The sequence below is a fragment of the Podarcis raffonei genome, chromosome 1 (genome assembly GCF_027172205.1).
Source record: "Podarcis raffonei isolate rPodRaf1 chromosome 1, rPodRaf1.pri, whole genome shotgun sequence".
Taxonomy (NCBI): Eukaryota; Metazoa; Chordata; class Lepidosauria; order Squamata; family Lacertidae; genus Podarcis; species Podarcis raffonei.
This window is the reverse complement of record NC_070602.1, coordinates 93,024,533-93,041,619: the sequence shown is the minus strand read 5'-3', so window position 1 is coordinate 93,041,619 and position 17,087 is coordinate 93,024,533. Positions and strand designations below refer to the sequence as shown.

The following is a 17,087-nucleotide window of genomic DNA, read 5'->3' as shown; positions in this document are numbered from 1 at the left end:
GTAGTACTCCTGTAATTATGCTAGATAGAACACAAGATGAACTGCATATTAGTTTTTGGAGTGCTAGGTTTCTTTGCAAGATTTCTGTAGGTTTTCAGTAATCTTACTAAAAATGTTATTGAGATTTTAGCATAAAACGACATACCGAAATAATATAAGACGTTAAGAAAATATTACTGAAACTCATGGACAGTAGACACAATGTTGCCAAAAAATAACAGACTATATTTGGTGAAAGGTTAATTTAGTAGAGCTGAAAGGCAAGTGCCATCTTTGTTTTAAAATCCTGCTATGGATCTAGTGATAACAAATAGACACAATCAAACTCCATCAAAGTATGTTTCAGGCTATGGATGAGAAAATATTTCTTTTTAAAATTAAAGCTTTATTCAGTATGAAATTTAGTGATAACATAAAGGTGAGAAAGAGTGCTTCTCCCCCAACTTTTGGGAAGTCATTTGTTTTTAAGTGTAGTAAAATGACGTGGAGATGCTTTCCAGTTTTAAATGTTCAAACAAGCTTCTTTTGGGGGCCTTAAACTGTTGGGAGTTCTTAAAAGTCGTATTTTACATGTGGTGTTTAAGATAGGATAGCATATCTTATAACAGACTTTCAAATTTTGCATTCAGAACTACTGCTTGCTCGGAGGAAGTACAGCAGTTTAGCCAAGTATAACTTGGAGGTTTCTCCATATAGATACCACCTGGGGAGAGACTACATACAGGATGCAGCTTATTAACTTTCTCACCCTTCATGTGTTATGTTGCTTCTTATTTAAAGGTTTTTTTCCTTTTCTTTTTTGTCTCTAGTGAATGGAGTGCAATAGAGAAGGAGATGGGGGATGGGCTGCAGAGTGCTGGCCATCACATGGATGTGTAAGTATTGACTATCTGAGAGTTGATGGAATCCAGATGGACACATTAAGAAGGGGTGCATGTGTAGGAAAATGTAGTTTTGAGAAGATGGTGTGTTTTGAAAAATAGCACTGTAGGCTGTTCAGTATTTCATTGGCTTTAGCTTTGGACTGCTTCAGAATCTGTTGCATTAAGTAGCCCAAGGAATCCCTGGTGACTTAAAAAGGATTTCTTTTTATTATTATTTTGAAACTATAGAAGAAGTTGGAAACGCTTCCAGAGTTTCCTTTAAGCTACTATGCCAGAAACTGGTAGAATGAAACCTGATGTTCTCCATTTGTTTGACAGCAGTAGCTGTTCCATAGATGCTATATAACTTTATAGGTTTGGTTTTTTTAAAGTCACATCTATTTATTGCCTGAATTTTTAAATGGGTTCTGTAGGGTATTTAAAATCTGAGGAATTTTCAGTTATCCTAATATGTTGCAGTTTAAAGCCCTACATGATTCAGGCCCCAGGTATCTGAAAGACTGCCTCTTTCCCTACAGATTGGCAGAGGGTGCCCTCTTGGTAGTTCCTCCATTCTCAGTGGCTGGAGACCTGTGAGAGAGCATTCTTTGTGGTAGCCCCTGAGCTGTGGAACTCCCTCCCAACAGTGGTGTGTCTGGCACCTTCACTGTACAGCTTCCAATGAACGTTCTTTACCTTGACCGTTGATATCTGACGTGTATATTGTCATAAATTATACATCTATTTTTAGGACCCACCTTTTTGTGATTGAAAGTTGTTTTTAACTGTTTAAATATTGTGTTTCAATGGTGTAACTCACCTGGGATCTTATGGTGGTCTTAGGGATCTTAATGTAAAATCATCATCATGAACAACAACATCATTTAGGCAGAGCTATCAACGTGTTTATTTTGCATTGATCAGTACGGGAAGGTAAAACTTGAAGCTTATTCTCTCTCATTCTGAAGCCAGTGGGACTTAAAATGGTGTAACTCTGCTTAAGCAGCCAGCAGGGGCTTTGACCATAATGGTGATGGAAGGGGTTGGGGGCTGCGGGCTGCTTTTCTCTCTGGCTGTCTTTGCATCTGTAATGCCTGGAAACCAAGAGTGACAGTTGAGGCTCTCAGGAAGCCAGAGCCTGCTTATCAAAGTTAGCTGATCCTCCATCTCAAGGATTATAGTTTCAAGAAGTATTCTTTTAAGTATTCTTTTAAGTGTCTTCAACATTTTGCATCCTGGAAAGCACTGGAGAAGCTTTTTCAAATTGGCAGAACACCATCTCCTTTCTGGCTGTACTGCAACATTTCTTAAAGTTATTTGGTATAATAGTATTTGATCAGTAGGTGAGTACCAAAATTCTTCTCCTGCTTTATTGGCTACCTAACATAATGTAATAGTTGTCTTGTAAAATTCAGTTCGTATCTTTTATTTCATAATTTTAGCTGCCTGTTTGACTGAAGAGTGACAGTCAACTACTCTAACCTATTTTATTGGGTTTCCCTCCCTTGCAATAAAACTGCTTTCTTTTTAGCAGGAAATATGTTACTAATATAAGATTTATCATTTTATTGTAGCAATGGCTTGGAAGGCTTTTAAGGAGTATTTCTCACAAGTGCCTTTTCAATATATTTTGTTGTGAGAAATATGTCTCTTGACTAGTACATAATTATTTTACAACACTGATGAAGTTTCAGGGGCTCTTTTTATCATGCTCTCTTTTGGTAGGTATGCAGCTTCAATTGATGATATACTAGAAGAGGAAGAACATTATGCAGACCAGCTGAAAGAATATCTCTTCTATGCAGAAGCTCTTCGGTAAGCAAATTAGCATAATTTCTATGATGATTCTAGTTATGTTTAAAGCATTGCAGTTGAGCACATTTGTAAACAGTTTACAAACGTAAAAGATTATTGTGCAGGAAATTCTGGAACAAGTTGCTTTCTCAGCCTTTTCTCCAGATCTGTTTGTGATAGGGAAATAATGGGGCTCACATAAAAGTGGTTGTATGGGATGTGACAGAGGTGCAAATGGCTGTAAAAGTGAGTTGAAAGCAACATTGAGAGAACAGTCTCCCTAGCATGTAAATTGGATCAGTAATGCATTAATAATGATGATGGGATTACAGTGGTGCCTCGCAAGACGAAATTAATTCGTTCCGCGAGTCTTTTCGTCTTGCGATGTTTTTCGTCTTGCGGAGCACGGTCAGTCGCAACTGCACCTCTTCAAGCGGTTTTTTAAAAAAAGGAAACAAACTCGCAAGATGTTTTCGTCTTGCGAAGCAAGCCCATAGGGAAAATCGTCTTGTGAAGCAACTCAAAAAACGAAAAACTCTTTCATCTTGCGAGTTTTTCGTCTTCCGAGGCATTCGTCTTGTGAGGTACCACTGTATTAAAATTCAGGCTAGATGTTGGTTAGGATGTGTATTAAAAATCTGATTTAAACAGTTGCACATGAATCTCTTTTATTGAATTATTTTTAGAGCTGTTTGCAGGAAGCATGAACTTCTTCAGTATGAATTGGAAATGGCTGCTCAGGATCTGACATCGAAGAAGCAGCAATGTGAGGAACTGGCGACGGGAGTAAGCCTGGTTTCATTTTTTTTCCACTTTCCTTTCCAAAATCTAGAATTGGAGAAAGCCAGGTTCTTACACTAAATGGCATTAATGTATTGCTTGCTGACAGGAGACTTGTGAAGGGTCTTACTCAAGTTGTAGATCTTAGTAATTTATTTCACAGCGATTTATGCTGTTCATGCAAAACTTCTGTGTGGAAAATGTATGTGTTGACCACAAGGGTGTGTTACATGCTGCTCGATAAAGTGCAGTTTTTGAACTTAGAGGGAGGCAGGAGAGAGAGAGGGAGAAACTTTTTACTTTCAGACATTTTAAAATATTATCGAACAACTTCCCTTGTTCAGTGGACTGGGAGGCACCCAGTGAATTTGGATAAACAGGAGTGTTCTGTGTACTTGGTGGTATTGACATCAGCATAGTTTATCTCATTGGCAAGATTTTGAGAATGCACAGTACTGCATTCAGAATACTATTATGGATAGCTCTATTTGTCTAACAGCATATATGTTTGTGGTGATTGTGAGAATGGAGTTGATCATTTGAGTAAGTCAAAGGGGCATGAAGCTGTTTGTTTGGAATTTAATCACATTTTTAAAAAACTGTTATGGAAGGGATGCGTGTCGGGGAGGAATAAAAAGGAAGATATAAGCCATGGGAAATATTACATTTATTGTAAATCATAAGTATGTATGATATAATCTCCTTTTAATTACTAGTTTTTATCCCTTACCTGTTTTAAGTCTTATGTAGTCAGCTTATCCATATGTTTTATCATATGCTGGTCTGTGACCAAAATAAAGTTTGATACTGGCACTCCATGACCCTACCAGGAATAGAGCAGTGTGTAAAAAAATAAAACACTAAGACTGAAATCTTGCATATGGTTACTTAAATCTTTCTGAAACAAATGGAGTAGCTTAACTCCCTTTTAACCTAAACATTCAGCTATAAACATGGACTACTGAAAGAGGAGTACTTATAATTAAAATTCAGTAATAGCTTTTTTAGAGTTGGAGCCACTGTTTCATTGGTGGGGACTTGCTCTATGCTTCTCTTTCTTTCCCTGTTTCTCATCTTTATTTCTGCTTAACGTTAGTTTGCCAAGCTAGCCTAATTCGTCCAACTATAGTTGCTCAGAAATGGAGCAGGCAGTTGGCTCCAGGGATGGGAATGTGTAAGCCGGCAGTATATTCTTGGTCTGAGTTGTACCATGCTGCATTAACAGATAGGTAGCCGTGTTGGTCTGCCATAGTCAAAACAAAAATTTTTTTCCCCTTCCAGTAGCACCTTAAAGACCAACTAAGTTAGTTCTTGGTATGAGCTTTCGTGTGCTATCTGAAGGGTGTATCTGAAGAAGTGTGCATGCACACGAAAGCTCATACCAAGAACTAACTTAGTTGGTCTTTAAGGTGCTACTGGAAGGAAAAAAATTTTTTTGTCATGCTGCATTAAGTAAAGATATATAGTTAAAAATAAATAAATCTTGATTTAGGTTTAACAGTCTGTCTCTTTTAGACAGTGTGAGATCCAACATGGTGTCATTGTTACGAGTGTCTGACTTGAATGAGGGAGGTTCTAATTCCCCCTTGGCTGTGAAGAGCACTAGGTGTCCTTGGGGGCAGTCAGCCTAAACTGCTTCACAGGGTGGCTGTGAGGAAATCAGGGTTTGGAAGAACCAAATTTGTCACTGAGCTCTTTGAAAGACAGCTGGGATAAAAATAGAATATATTTTATATGCAGCTTAATATTTTGAAATTATGTGTGCCATATAAGCTTTCCTTATCCATGTATTTGGACACCTTCCCCTCCAGAAAAGCAAATTTCCTAGAATACATGTTTACTGTTTTCAGACTGTAAGAACATTCTCCTTGAAGGGAATGACCAGCAAGCTGTTTGGCCAGGAAACCCCAGAACAAAGAGAAGCAAAGATAAAAGTGCTCGAAGAACAGATACGTGATGGAGAGGAGCAGCTCAAAGCAAAGAATTTAGAAAGCCGGTAACTGTTGATCATGTTTAAAGAAAATGTAGATGTGAAAGTCATATTTGTGCAAGCTGACAGTATGCTGCCAGCATCTGACTATCTTTGGAAACTTTGGTTATCTGTTAAATGCTAAATACGAGGGAAGCTGCTATCTGGGATCTGTCACACAACTTTTATATATTTCTGGTGTTTATGAGTTTTTGCAAAATCTTTCACTTGCAAAAAGAACATATTCAGTATTAGTCAGAGTAGCCCTATTGAATAGTATGACTTTCATTGGCTATCACTCCATATTCTTAGCTACTGCTCGTGAGAGAAAACTGAACACTTTCAAAGCATGTTTCATGGTTTATTGTGTGTGTTCTATTAAGATAGTAATACGTTTAGCAGGCTGGCTTCTCTGTCACAGAGCAGAATACAAACATAATGCTTCTTCACACTGAGAAAACTTGGTAACTAAAAAAATCCCTTTGAGATTTTATAGAAAGCATAGGTAGCTTCCAATTAAGGTTAGATTTATCAGCAGGCTACTCGTGAACAAACAGAATGATCTTTTGCTAGGAACAAAAGTCTTAGGAAATAAGTGCTGACATTTCCAAAACCAGTGTATTTGTTGCAGAGGAAAACAGCTTTTACGATTTCCTGTGTAAGGATTGCAGCTAAGAAGATCAATATGCTCAGTGTTATCTGTACATCTTGGTTTAAAAAAACAAAAATTCTGCACCTAGGGAAATCAGGCTTCATGCCAAGAGTAGTGGATTTCTCTGTGACCTGCATGAATTATGTAAATTTTGTCTATTTGCATAGGTAGCAAGTTCTTAGCAGAATTCTCCCCATCTTTATTATTGTGCATAATTCTGGCTTTGTTAGGCATGAGGCGAGGCAAGGAACTGTATAGGACACTGAAGGCCCCCTCCTTCAGCAGTCCCTCTGGCTTTGAAAGCTTCAGCAGATGTTTCCCAGACACTTCCAAACAGATCTTTGCAATCACAAGCAAATTTTGCTTTTAAAAATGAAAGCTGAGATTCTCAGGAAGCTGGAGTTCTGCTCTCCCACAGAATTGCAGCATACACATGACCCTGAATAATCTATTCCATTTAATGAAGGGCAAGTTTGTATTTTACTTTTGCCATGCAAATTAATAGATGCTGTTCAGGTCTGTGGGGAACATGGTTTGGGTTTGGATTCAGAGAGTAGGCTTATGCTCACGGAATATTCATCACAGAAGGGAGGGTGCTTCTCATCAGTTTTTCCCTCCCGCTGCAACTTATTGTGCCCCTGAAAATCTTCTGTGGAGGATTGGAAAACTCTTCAGAACAGAAGGGAAGATGCAGGGAGAATTGACAAAAATTGCCTCCTCTTCCATCCCCACACACCTTGTTCATTTCACAGAACTGTCAGTTTGGATTGCAACCCCTTTCCCTGAATGGAAAGTTGTGTCTGAGAGCCTCATAAGGCTGGAAAAGGTGCAGAAAATGACAACTAATGTAATCGAAAAGCTGGAGCAATCTGTTACAAGGAAAGTTTGCAATGTTGCGAAGTATAAAATTATGCATGGTGTGAAGAAAGTGGATGGAGAGAAGTGTTTCTCCGTCTCTCACAATATTAGAACCTGGGCTGATTCAGTGAAGCTGAATAGTGGAAGGCTCAGGATAAACAAAATGAGGTTTTTCACACAGCACATGATTAAACTGGAATTCACTACTGGAAGATGTAGTGATGAGACCAACTGGGATGCTTTTAAAAGGGGAGTAAAATGATGGCTGTTTATTATTTCCAGTATCAGAGGCAGTGTGCTTCAGAGCCCTGGTTGCCGGGGAGCATGAGCCGGGGAGTGCTATTGCAGGCATGTTCTGCTTGTGGGCTTTTCATAGCCATTTAAATGTGTGCGCACTGTGGGAACAGAATGCTACTCTATGTAGTCCTTTCGACTGATCAGTAGACTTCCAAGGTCCTGGACACAGTTCATCTGGAAAAAGGTCTGACAATGAAAATCTGTCAGGTCATAAAAAGTAGAAGAGGTTTTGTTTCCACCACAATGGAGTGTATTATTGCAGCCCCTTTTCTTTCTTGCATAGGATGAATGTCTACCATTCATTTCTATTCAAGAATGCAAAGCTGATACAGTTAAAACATGTAAGTATTGCCTCCAAGCTTTGGGGTCTTGGTTGGATGATACCTTTTTGATCCACTGAACAGTTTTGAGTGTTTGGATGAACAGTCATTGGTTATAGATAGATAATGACTGTTATGCATACTTGCTGTTCATAAAACGTTTAGAGACATTGACGCTTTGTGTCAAAATGATTGGGAAATGCAATCTAGTCACTGAAAAAGGCACCAAGTTTTCAGTTTAGAAATAAAATACTTAAAATGTTAACTCCCATCAGCTGGCCAGTAAAACTATTCCAAACTTTCCAAAGAACAAACAGTGCAGAATACACAAGAGGGAACTCCTGGAGACCCCCTTGCTTATTTCCTTCCTTCCCCGACCCCCTTACCCATATTTGTATATTTAGACACCAAGTTGTATTTTAATCCCCAAGGCTGCTTAGGAAATAGTTTCCACATTCCAGAATCCACAGCAATAAAATACTTCCGTGAAAGGTTAAAATTCCAAGTAGCAAGCTGTCCAGATCTCCATCTGAGCCTCGAGCAGTAAAAGAAGCATGAGGGGGGAAATGCATTAATTACATGTAGTCAGGTGGCCCCAAAATTTTAATCCAGTATTTTAATCCAAAAATTTAATCCTGTATATAAAACTGATCCCAGTTGAGCTAATTGGAGAATCTGGATTGATAATTAATGACACATTAAATTGATAAATGCACAACTGCAATTAGTGAGCAAAGATGAGAGAAGGAATCCTGAAAAAATACTGGAAATCACAACCTTTCTTGAATATGTCCCCTTCTCATGAGCAGTTACAGTTGCTTCTCACATTGAGTAGGATGGCGGCAATTGTTCATCCAGTAAATAACAGGATTGATAGTTTGAGTTTACATGATGCAGGCAATTTTTGCAGTAATTTGTTTTCCATTTATTGCAGTGACTTTATGAAAAGTGCCTGGACTGATATTGAACGCTTCAAAGAGCAAAAGAACCATGACTTGAAAGAGGCCCTGATAAGTTATGCTGTAATGCAGATCAGCATGTGCAAAAAGGTAAGTCTGTTGGACTAATGTTTTAAACTTGGGAAGCACAGTATGAAGATTTAATACATGTTTCTGCCCTCAGGAAGGGAAGCCTCAGGATACTCCTCTCTGCATTACTCAGTAGCCTGCTTCCAAAGCCCTGTTCTGTTATGCTCAGGGGATAGGAATATTCTGTTTGTGCTTAAGCATAGAGCATGCATGAATCCTGAATCCTGATGAATGTAAGATTTGTGCTCCTCCATCATGTGTAAAATTCCCAGGATTTTTAAGTGGAAATGGATGCATGGATTTGGGTAGTTGATTCTATCCAACTGTCAGTTTGAAAGCTCGCTTCAAAACCAGCATTTTCTTTGGTTTTTTTTCTATTTCTTATGAAGGGAATTCAAGTTTGGACAAATGCAAAAGAATGTTTCAGCAAGATGTGATGTATGGAACTCAGTTCTTCGTGGCAAATTGCCAGATAACAGAAGCACAAGTGCATGAACATGGATACTAAGTTGCTACATTATTAAACCATGGAATTGGTGTATTTGTGAAAGTAGGGCACAAAGAATTGGTCTCTGTTCCTTGATGGCCACCTTGTGGCTTCTTTTGCATGCAGTAGCAAATTGAACATTGTAGTTCTCTCTTGAGGTAAGGCTATAAGGAGGATCCAAGTTGGCTCCAATGATTACATAAACTAAACTGTTCAACATACTAGGCTCTTGAACCACCAATCTTTGCACTATGTAAATCATTTCCAGGTACCCCTTCTTCATATGTTGCTGTTTCACAATTGTAATGCTATAAGATATGCTGATGTTTTGCCCATTATTATTATTTTGTCATGGCACAAAATTATGTTTTCAAAGTTTAAGCACCATTTGTAACATAACACATGCATTGTGCATCTCTGAAGAAACGTTTTCTCAAAAAATTAGCTTAATCTTATATCAAATTTTTAAACGGTGGGGGTGCTCCATACAGTACAATGTGGTGTTTCTGTGCTTGAATTTAAAACCAATAGAAATCTATTGTAGAATTTCTCTAATTGCCAGCACATGATTGAACAATTAGCACTGAATAGTTACTGTTACTGACCTCAGTAAAAATGCTTAACACCAGCTTTAAATTTACTCAGCATCATCCATTAGGTTAAAAGTATTTGGTTCTGCATCAATGTGTCTTTTTAAGATTATGCTGAACATAAAATTATTTCCCTTGTTGAATAGTAACAGCGTTCCACCCCACCTGGAAGAACACTATTAATCTGAATTGCTTTTGCTTACACTTGTAGCAACATAAATGTGAATTGCATTTATATGTATATGCATCTGTTTTGTTTACTGCACTCATTTTGTCCAGATTTTTTTTTTGAAAGGGAAATGAATAGAATGAATTGTTTGGTGTCTTCTCTGGTACAGTGTGTTCAAAAGCAAGGTTGCTCTTGCTCGCTCTGAATCTTAAAATGCAAGACACTAATTCCCAGCTGTAGGAAAGATCTAATGCACATTTGCTCTTTTGCATAGGAGTCTTTAAAATGTCACTTGAGTAAATGTGGAATCATGCCAGACATAATTGTAGCAAAGCTTCTGAGATGAATAGTATTCATTTGTCAAGTATGCATTTAATTATTTCGGATGATAACACTGTATTAGTTTACATATTCCAAAAAGAACTTAATCTGTTTATTTTCCCCAAATCAGATCTTGTTTCTTGCTGCAGTTATAAAACCAGGTTTCCAGAGTAAAATGTTTTCAGCTAAATTGATGTAATTTTTTGATGTGTGGTTTTAAAGGTTAACAACTTATTTTAAGAATGGTTTCATCTTTATTGTTTAAGTGGAAAATTCATCCACCTTAAGATGAATATATCTATTGCCAATCATTCCATTTCAAAGAACTGTAGAATCTGGGTCCTAAAACTGAGTAAAAACTTGTACATTCCAAAAAACAATAAGCAGCTACAAAGATAGATTTTTCTAGTAAACTTCCTAGAGTAGTTGTGCCTTAATTTAATACCACTAGGCACTTGGAGTCAATATTTTCCATGCACTTGATCTTCCTAGTGCCTTCCCCTAACCCGCCCCTCTATTTCATAAGCTGTATAACTTAAATGTATTAGTATGCCTTTTTCTTGCTAACTGTATTAAATCTGAGAAGGGATCAAAAGGTTGTTGTATGCTTTGTGCCAAATGCTAAATAAAACTACACTTTATTATATTTTGTATTTTTTGCACTTATTTTGAATTGTCCAATTATTAAAATGGTTGTATCCTATATTGGGCTTCATTTACTTTTTAAGAGGTACATTTTCATTTGATGTGGGACTCAAATTCTTGATTGCTAATATACATCTCTTTCTCTCTCTAAAAAAAAGTAACCTCAAATTCATTTTTGCTCAAAGTAAACTAGTACAGTGGTACCTCGGGTTAAGAACTTAATTTGTTCTAGAGGTCTGTTCTTAACCTGAAACTGTTCTTAACCTGAAGACCACTTTAGCTAATGGGGCCTCCTGCTGCCGCTGCTGCACAATTTCTGTTCTCATCCTGAAGCAAAGTTCTTAACCCAAGGTAATATATCTGGGTTAGCAGAGTCTGTAACCTGAAGTGTATTTAACCTGAAGCGTATGTAATCCGAGGTACCACTGTACATCAGTCCTATTTTAGATGAGGATGCTGGTTGATGCACTGCTTCAGATGTAACCTAAAAGATGGATTGGGCTATCAATAATAAGCTCATTGCCCTCCTGTATTCTCGTTCATTCTCAGTAACAGCAGACTCCCGCATCTTATCTGTCCAATACTTCATGGAGAGTATTATTTGCAATTTTTAGGTTTTGTAGAATTTAAGGGAGTGTGCATGTTGTTCTCAGACAGTCTTCCATCCAGGCACTGACCCAACCTAGATCTAATTAGCCTCAGCAAGGATGCGTCATCATATTGCTGGGGATCCTGTATATAATATATTATTATAACAATGAATTGTACTTCTTGGACTGCCCTCAAAGCAGTGGAGGAGGCAAGAAGGGTACTGCCATTTTCCTCAAGACACTGAAGAGAGTGCAGCTTCAAGGTACTGTACTAACTTTTTTTATTGGAGCAGACCAAAAAGTCTCTTGTTAACAGAAGTTTTCTGTAAAAGGAGAGAACTTTGATATGACAAAAACACAAAACAAGCATTGCATCTGACAAGTTATACCTGAAACACATAAGGCATAAAAACTTTATGTACTGCTTTACTAAAGCAGGATTTTAGCATTTTTAAAGGTTTGCCTCACTTTGGTTTCTTGAGACTGGAGCAAATTGACTTTCCAACATGTCTCAGAAAAGCTGGCATCCCCTATAGGCTCTCATTTCATTCTGCAGTACTGTGAAACAAGTCTGTTTCTGTTTCAAATTGTTCTAATAGTGTGTTGTTGAAATGTTGGCTACTCAGCAAAAGGAAAATTGTGTGCATAGCCCATCAACAATGTTTCTACAAGTGGATGGATAGGAACATACTCCTATCTCACCTGCAAATACTATAGCAGTTGATAGAACCTCTCTCTAGCCTGCCATATTTGAAAAACCTTAACTCGTATTGAGCTCAGTTTTAGAGAGTTTAACTATGTTACTATGGTGCCCAAAAGACAAGCTGTTAGTTCAGTACATTTTGCTATTTTGAAGTATCCAGGGAAAGCTGTCGGGAGTATGCCAACAATCACAGTGGCTTGCTCTGTGCTTCAGAATGTCAGCATCTATATGAAGATTAAGTATTAGAAGTGGAACATTTACAAGACAAATGGAACATGTGCCTGCATCAACCATTAGCAAGTAAGCTAGCTAATCTTACTATCAACTATGCATGGATTTCTCTCCAATAATTTTTCAGACAGGTAAACTAGTAAGCTAATATTTGCATAAGGAATATATCTATACTGCACATAGATGCTCAGATACTTCTTGGGCATTTTGCTTTCTATATTCAGTATCAACATGGTATTTCAGATATCTGTTTTGACATCTCAGACAATTGACTCCTGACTCCAACTACCTTACAGAGATGGATATTTCAACAATAATTTTACAATATTAAACATGCTGGATTGCAAAAATAATTATTCAGACCTGTTTTGTAGCCAAGGACCTCTGTAGTCCCTGCCCCCACCCCACAGTACAGGTGTGAGCTCACAAATTGAAATTTCTGCTATGAAAAATTTAGGACAGAGAGTCGTTGGAGAGGTAGATATGGAGCAGCAGCCTTGGATCATCTGAACCTTTGCTAGATACTGCATAGCTTCTCAAGGTAAGGAAAACTTGTGAGGAAAAGACTATCCTTTCTGCTTAAAATTCGATATAGACTGAATAGGCTCTTTGTGCTTTTTAACTCCACTTATCCATTGAACTGTGGTGTCTAAATATACTCTCTTGTAATTAATTTTTGGGCACAGTTTTGATTTATGAATGTAGTAAAAATTACTTACTGGCAAACAAACACATTTTATAAACCCAGTGAATAACCGTACATCTCCCAATTAGTGTCTACCAAAATTTGTTTCTTTAGAATGAAAAGTATTTAGGTAAAAGAAATGTTTGATTACATATTGCCCCCTAGTGTCAAAGTATTCCAAAGTAGCCTAACACACACAAAAATAAGGCAGAACAATTTGCAATGGTTATCACGACATTTTCACAGGAGAGGAATCTGTAAAGAAATAGGTATCACATAACAAACATCTTCTTGTGTGAAAATGGGGTGTTAAAGTCACTGTAAACTCCCCCTTCTAAATAGAGTCTGGAGACTCTGCAACTGTCAAAATGCCCCTTTCTACCTACAGCTTCCCTCCTGTCTCAGACTCTGCCATAATTCTTCTCTCCTGTTGCACCTAATTAGGATCCGCATTGTTGAGTTGCTGGGATCTTTAAATCTGACCTTTATGCCATTATGGAATGCAATTGTTGGCAGAAAAAGGTAAATTGCATTCTAATTATCAGGTGTGTTAGGGGAACCGGAGGAATCAAGGCTGAAAGTTTCATATCCACTTCTGATAGATCCACGAGCCACAATTTTTTCGACAGCTCTAGCAGGATGTCAGATTTGTGTTTCTCTATGTGATCTCAACCTCACCCCTGCTTTCTATACAGCAAAACAAAAATAAAAAATTAAGGGGAGCACAGATTATTTCTGGCCCGATGCTGAAGGCTTGGACATGCCTAGTGCTGCAATTGCTGGACTGTGTGTTAAACCATGGTTAAGAATGAAACAGGTATGGCAGGAAAAACAGCAGCATACAAGTCACTGCAAGCTTTTCAGGGAGATCTATATATTAGTTCAAGGGTTGCCATAAAAGCCACAGGCAAAAAATTATATACTGTACCGGATTTTTTTGTTTATGTGGTTCCATAGAATTGGAAAGGTGTTGCAGATTTACTATGCGGTCTGCTTTCAATTTCCCTTACACTTCTGACACGCTCAAAGAGACTTGAAGGGGAACTGAATCATGTTTGTTGTTGTGTTAGCTGTGTGCTACCTTGGGAAAGACTAAATGCAACATATGGAAGGTACATTACTGATAAAAGTACAAGATGGGAAGTGTGCCCTTCCTTCAACATTTTTCCCAGGTGTAACGTGCAATGATGATTCATGTTAGTCAGAATACACAAACCAGTACAACAACAAATAAATAAATATGTCAAAATTAATAAGCAATTTATTTCATATCAGTGGAAGGTGGCATATTATGACATGAACTAAATAAATATTCAGCTGTATGCTACATGAAAATAAGAGTAAATATCAGAGCTTGTTCTAAGCAATCCTTAAGCCATTGACTTTTCACATATTTTGTAGCTAGACGGCTCTATTTGTATCTGGCAAAATATGCTGAGCTTCATGTCGCTAGTGTAGCATGGTTACATTTTTTACATGTTTGAAGTGTCTAAATTTTTAGTCTTTTCTGTAGATGCCATTTGTTATAGATGTGCATCCTCTTTATAGAAATATTAGTAATATTTCTGGGTTAGTGGAGTCTGTAACCTGAAGCGTATGTAACCCAAGGTACCACTGTATGTTGCTCCTTCCCATTAAGGTTGTGCTCATTGATGTATGATGCATAGAAATGTCTGTGATATTTGCAAATACCTCCGTTAATATGTTGCTCTTTTTCCAGCAGCCTGTATAATTTTTGCAACACTTGTATCATTGGTTATTTGTACTGCTTGGCTTCTGACACAGGGCATGTAAGGTGGGGAGCACAATCTACATCTGTTTTCTGCTGCATCTGACAACATTTTAGTGTCTCAGTTACATATATACTGTTAAGTCTAATTCTACTAGATTATACAGGCTTGGGTTTCAGCAAGCAAAGCAAAACACTGCTTGAAATAAACTTCCAACAATTGTTCCTGCTCCTAACTTGCCTATATTTTAAATGTGTGTGTACTGAAATTGCCCTATTGCATGACCATGACAGGGCTTTTTAAAGAATTTGTATGTCTTGCAGCCTGATCCTGTAGTTTTTTGGAAGTAATTCTCACTAAATGAACTGGTGCCAATTTAAGATTGAGGGTGCCTATTTAATATTACTACATATGGCATGTGTGTGCCACATTGGTGGTTGTTACTACAGAATCAATTATTGAAGTGTGTGTGTCCATCCATCTTGTGTGTGTTAGAATGACCTTTTAGATAATGTTTTGAACATTAACATTCTGATAATGTATTATTTGTACAATAATATGGTGTGATCTTTGATAAGCTGTTACGAGACTAGGTTAATCCTGAAAGGTTATGAGATAAGATATAGTTTTGGTTCTCTTGGTGTATTATCTCTGCCAGGAACTGGACGGAGGGAGTATGTCACAGTCACTGTTGATTCTACTCAACCTCTTCGTAGCTTTGCATACCATCACATGTTATGTTTATGGGCTGGATGGCTGTGATGAAACTTTGGAGCCTGTTTTATGGTGGTTCTGGTCCTACTTGGTGGGGCAGTTCCTGAAAATGGTGCTGGGGCAACTCCTGTTCAGTGCCTTGGCTACTGACCTATGGTGTCCCTCAAGTTTCAACTTGTCCTCCATGGTATTTAACATCTACATGAAACCACTGGGTGAGTTTATCCAGGTCTGGAGGGTTCAGTATCACCAATATGCAGATGACACCCTACTCTATATCTTGTTTCCATCTAATTTCAATGAAGTTGTTCAAATTCTAAGTCCAAACCCAATGGGCGTGTTGAGGGCAAATAAACTGAATTTCAATCTGCAAAAAAAAGAGGTTCCCAGTCATAATTTGGATGCATTCTTCGATTCAGCCCGGAACTTGTAAAACCAGTTTTGAACAGTGACCAGGAGCATTTGCCCAGGTATGACTACTGTTTCCATTCTTAGATGTCAGATCTAGCCATGGCAACACATGCCTTGGTTATATTGTTAGGACAGCTGTAACCACTGGTTCTGTATTTGAAGAGTGTTTGAAAACCTCAGCTGCTTCACAGTGCTGTAGCCAGACTATTGACCAGAGCCTGCCATAGACAGCACATGTTACAATAGCTTAATAAGCTACCTGTTTATTTCTGGGCACAATTCAAAGTGCTGACATTTGAATAACATTTCGTGGAAACTCAAGAGAACACTTTTGTGCCTGTTCCCTCTGTAACTGTGTTCAGGATTGCAGCCTAAGTAAATATATTTAGATCGTATTTCATAAAATGATATTAAAATATTTGTGGATATTTATTCTAAGATTCCTGTGAAATGTTTATAAATTGTTTGTATTAGTTCATTTCAGTGTGAGAGAATAGTTCAGGCCCAACAGTTAAGGAAATAGTTTAATTTGGTGCTCATTAATTACTAGTATTTCAGTTTTGTGGTCTACAAACTGCAAAAGGGTGCAATCTTGGCCCACTCTGTGACAGGCAGGTGACTCCAGGAATATCAACTGGCCATCACTACTGATTAATCAAGTTAATTCAGCAATACACAAAGTCTTGAGAGATGATAATCTCAGCACAATGGCACTACCATAGTAGTATGTTGCTGAAGATCTCAGGAGTGTGGGAGAGCTGTGGAAGTATCAGAAACATCACAGACCTGCTGACATTTGTTCCAGTGCCTTCACCATAATTTCCCTGCAATTTAACTAACTACAGGCTGCCAAACAAATTTGAGAAAGGATTCCAGATGATGCAGCTTCGGAAAAAGGAGTGGCTTTTGTTGTGCTGGAGGCCTTTCATTCTATTTCTCATTAGAGGCAAAGCTAGTCATGATGGTGGCAGGCTGTGTACTTAAACCCAGATCTGTCCCAGTCATGTAGAAAATGAGAGTCTGGTATTAACTGAAAAAGGATAACATGGGCTGAGAGATGCTAAAACTTTTTCTCCCACTGCCCTATAGCTTATTATCCACCAACCCTACAAGCAGTGTGATTGGGACAGATGCAGGCTTAAACATCTCTGTTTAAACATCTTTTCTCCTTATGTCTAGCTTGGCTCTGAGGAATCTAAATTCCTTTTTAAAAGATGCAACAAATGAAAGAAGCTGGAAGCAGAACACCA

The 17,087-nt window shown here is 37.9% G+C and overlaps 1 protein-coding gene across 1 annotated transcript in view; it reads left to right on the top strand.

Annotated features, from left to right (window-relative positions):
• Positions 1 to 10,772, top strand: part of SNX4 (sorting nexin 4) — a 30,282-nt gene extending 19,510 nt beyond the window's left edge. The window contains exons 9-14 of the mRNA XM_053404504.1: positions 810 to 875; positions 2,589 to 2,678; positions 3,344 to 3,443; positions 5,288 to 5,433; positions 8,468 to 8,582; positions 8,951 to 10,772. Of these exons, the coding sequence (XP_053260479.1) occupies positions 810 to 875; positions 2,589 to 2,678; positions 3,344 to 3,443; positions 5,288 to 5,433; positions 8,468 to 8,582; positions 8,951 to 8,998 (565 nt within the window). The 3' untranslated portion in view covers positions 8,999 to 10,772. The remainder of the gene's footprint in view (positions 1 to 809; positions 876 to 2,588; positions 2,679 to 3,343; positions 3,444 to 5,287; positions 5,434 to 8,467; positions 8,583 to 8,950) is intronic.
• The last annotated feature ends 6,315 nt before the right edge of the window (positions 10,773 to 17,087 follow it).